Source organism: Echinops telfairi, unplaced genomic scaffold, assembly GCF_000313985.2.
Source record: "Echinops telfairi isolate 266 unplaced genomic scaffold, ASM31398v2 ScPeMD7_7459;HRSCAF=8497, whole genome shotgun sequence".
In the NCBI taxonomy this organism is placed as follows: Eukaryota; Metazoa; Chordata; class Mammalia; order Afrosoricida; family Tenrecidae; genus Echinops; species Echinops telfairi.
Window position 1 is genome coordinate 3,739,146 of NW_022111359.1, and position 2,935 is coordinate 3,742,080.

Sequence of the window (2,935 nt, forward strand, 5' to 3'; positions counted from 1 at the left end):
ATCTCGGACTTCTCGCTGGCCAGCTTGTCACACTCCAGCTTCAGGCTGAGGCAGGGCAAGGGATGGAAGAGGGGGTCCCAGTTAGACGCCCCATTCGTTGTACAGGCGAATGGGTGAAAACAGGCTCCAAGGCCCTGGCGAGGGGCTACCCAACCAGTCCCAGGCAAAAGCAAGCTCATCCTGTCCCTGGAAGGCCCACCCACCGGCTCCGGCAAGGGACCAACTCAGCCGGCTGTGAGGCCCAGAGGTGTCAAACAGCACGCAGTTTCCCAGTGAGCAGCCAGTTCCCTAGCCCGATGACGTGGAGGGCGAAGCCAGCCTTTGCAGGCCCGGTGGTGGAAAAGGTGCCGATAATAAAACAGAACAACCAACAGCGCCGGCCCACTAGACAGGGTTTCTAGAACCTTCTACTCGGCTGTTCGACTGGGATTGGTGGTAGCATCTCCACTCTGTTTGACTCCGGGTGATGTATTAGGCGGATGATGTCAGGGACTCAGAGAGGGTGAGTAACTGGCTCAAGGTCACACAGCCAGGAAGCCAGAAGAGGAATAAATAGCAACAGCACTTGGGCTGGCTGATGACGGGACTGGGGCAGGGAGGGGACAAGGCTGGGAGTCTGCAGGCCCTGGGGTGTAAAGTAGGGGGGGCACTGGGCCAGTTAGAAGGCCCCAGACAAGCCTACCTATCCCTCCCCACAATGGGCTTTCTTTAGCTGGGAGAGATGGTTGACCTCCCCCTGGCTCCTGAATGCGGGTATCAGAGCAGGAGGAAACGGGTAGTGAGGCCAAAGACCTAAGGATTGGGGGAGGGTCCCCCAACTGGCTGTCCCTCCACGTCCATCATCACCGACTCCCCATTTCGGGAGAGCAGTGGGTTGAACTGGCTTCACAGCGCAGCCCCGTCACGCCGTCTGGCCCTGACAACCTTCCCCTATAGCGGGGCTTCACTTCCCTCCTCCGATGGGTGGGGATCATGACCAGGGCTCAGGGACTTCTGACAGGAAACCCCAGGGTACAACAAGCACCTAGTAAGGTCTGCTGGCTCTAATCGTCAGCCCCTGAGACCGCCCAGGTCATGACAGGCCAGACCCCAGACATGCTCCATAGCCGGGGTTTGTCCCCACACCTGCCCCAGTTTCTATCCTTTTAAAGGTGCATTAGTTGGCAACATTGAAACAAATTCATAGAGAGAGAGAAGTCATTTCACCCCAAGCTCTAGATCTCTCTGGATCCTTCCTTTTTGAGGGAAGGACCTGTCCTGCCTGGTCAACCCTGGGTGGTCCCCTGAGCTGGCAGAATGGACCCCAAACTACAGGCAGACACCCAAGGCTGAAAAAGGGGGTGGTCCAGCTTGGTCTCTGACATGGATCATGTGAGGTGGGCCAGGGATAAAGCTGCCAGCCCCTCCACATCACTGCCAGGGCCCCGGGGGCTACCCACCAAGCTGTCATTCCCCGCACCTGTTTCCACATCTCTAAAATGGGTGCAGTAACAGGGGCACAGGAAGGGCTCAATAAGAGTGTGTGTCCAGTATTTAGGATATGAGGAGCACCCCAAAAGGCTTTTTAAAATATCAATCAATCGTCCCCTTTATATGTGGCAGAAAAAGAGAAAAAAAAAAAAGCTCAAGAGCGCTTTTATGGGTCGAGGGCTGAGGCCCAGAGAGGGTCCCAGGGCCCCCTGGGATTTCTGGTCAGGTGTCCCCTTTCGCCCTGATAGCAAAGGAGTTTGGGAACCTGAATCCTTGGCCTGGAGAGGCTGAGTTTAAACCTCAGCTTCCTTATTCTCTTGCTGTGCACCCCCCTCCCCACCCCTCCTGACAGCTCCTAGCCTCTCAGTGCCTGCTCAGTGACTATCCGTTCCTTCCTTTTAGACCAGGCACATGGCAAAGTCCTTGAGAAATGTCAGAAGATTCAATTTGGTAAGCAGGGCCCCCTTTAAGAGTCTGTGGGAAGCCAGAAACCTGCTCCCCGAAACTGGGCAGAGAGGTAAGATAGGAAAGAAATCAATTGGGGATGGGGTGGGAGAGGCCAGGGGGACTCTTGGGGGTGGGAGGGCTCATCTCTGTTAATTCCAGAGACCCGGTGGTGTAGCGGTTTTGCACTGGGCTGCTAACCACAAGGTGAGCGGTTCGAAACCACCAGCTTCTCTGCAGGAGAAAGACCAGACTTTCTATAGAACTTCTCTACAGAATTACAGCCTATTAGGGGCACTGCTACCCTGACCTATAGGGTTGCTATGCAACAGCACAGGCTGTTGGCAGTGACTTTGTTTGAGGTCTTTGAAGGAGGCCTCCTGGGGATGTGGGTTAGACACTGAATGGCTACCTGCCAGGTGGGCCGTTCAAACCCAGTCTGGTCTGTGACAGAAAGAGGAGGCTGTCTGTTCCGGTTAAGAGTGTAGTCATTACTGAGTCAGAACTGACTGGATGTCAGTGGATTTTGCCCGGGGGTCTTTTACCTATTAGAGGTCGGTGGGGAGGGCTCTGCAGCCAGAAGGCTCGTGTTTTCTGTGTCTTGGTCCTCTAATCTGGGAAACGGGCCCGTTTGGAAGAATACACACTTGACTCTTGGTCAAACGCTCAAGCTGGAAACCAGCATGCGCTAAAAACCCAGTGTCTTTTGCTTTTGTTTTGTAAGTGCGTGTGTTTGAAGTACATGGGGGGAGGGAGGGGGAGCTTTGCAAAGACCGCCCACGCCAGCTCACCTGTGGTACTGGGCCTGCAGTAGCTGAAACTCATCTTTGATACGGTCGCAGGAATCGGAGGTGGTGAATTTGAGTTGTTGGGGGAGGTGCGAGGAGCCCTGTGGGGTGGGGGCTGCGGGTCAGGTCCTGGAAGGGGGTGGGGGGCTCCTTCCCAGGCCGCCAGGAGGCGTCAGCCACTGCAGCTGCAGCACCCCCCTCTTGGCCCACTTCCTGGGCCCGTGTTTACAGCC

At 55.8% G+C, this 2,935-nt stretch overlaps 1 protein-coding gene across 1 annotated transcript in view; it reads right to left on the reverse strand.

The window, feature by feature from the left end:
- TLE5 (TLE family member 5, transcriptional modulator) overlaps positions 1-2,935 on the reverse strand; it is a 13,016-nt gene that overhangs the window by 5,726 nt on the left and 4,355 nt on the right. Inside the window, exons 2-3 of the mRNA XM_045300048.1 lie at positions 2,706-2,817; positions 1-45 (exon numbers count right to left, since the gene is read on the reverse strand). Of these exons, the coding sequence (XP_045155983.1) occupies positions 1-45; positions 2,706-2,817 (157 nt within the window). The remainder of the gene's footprint in view (positions 46-2,705; positions 2,818-2,935) is intronic.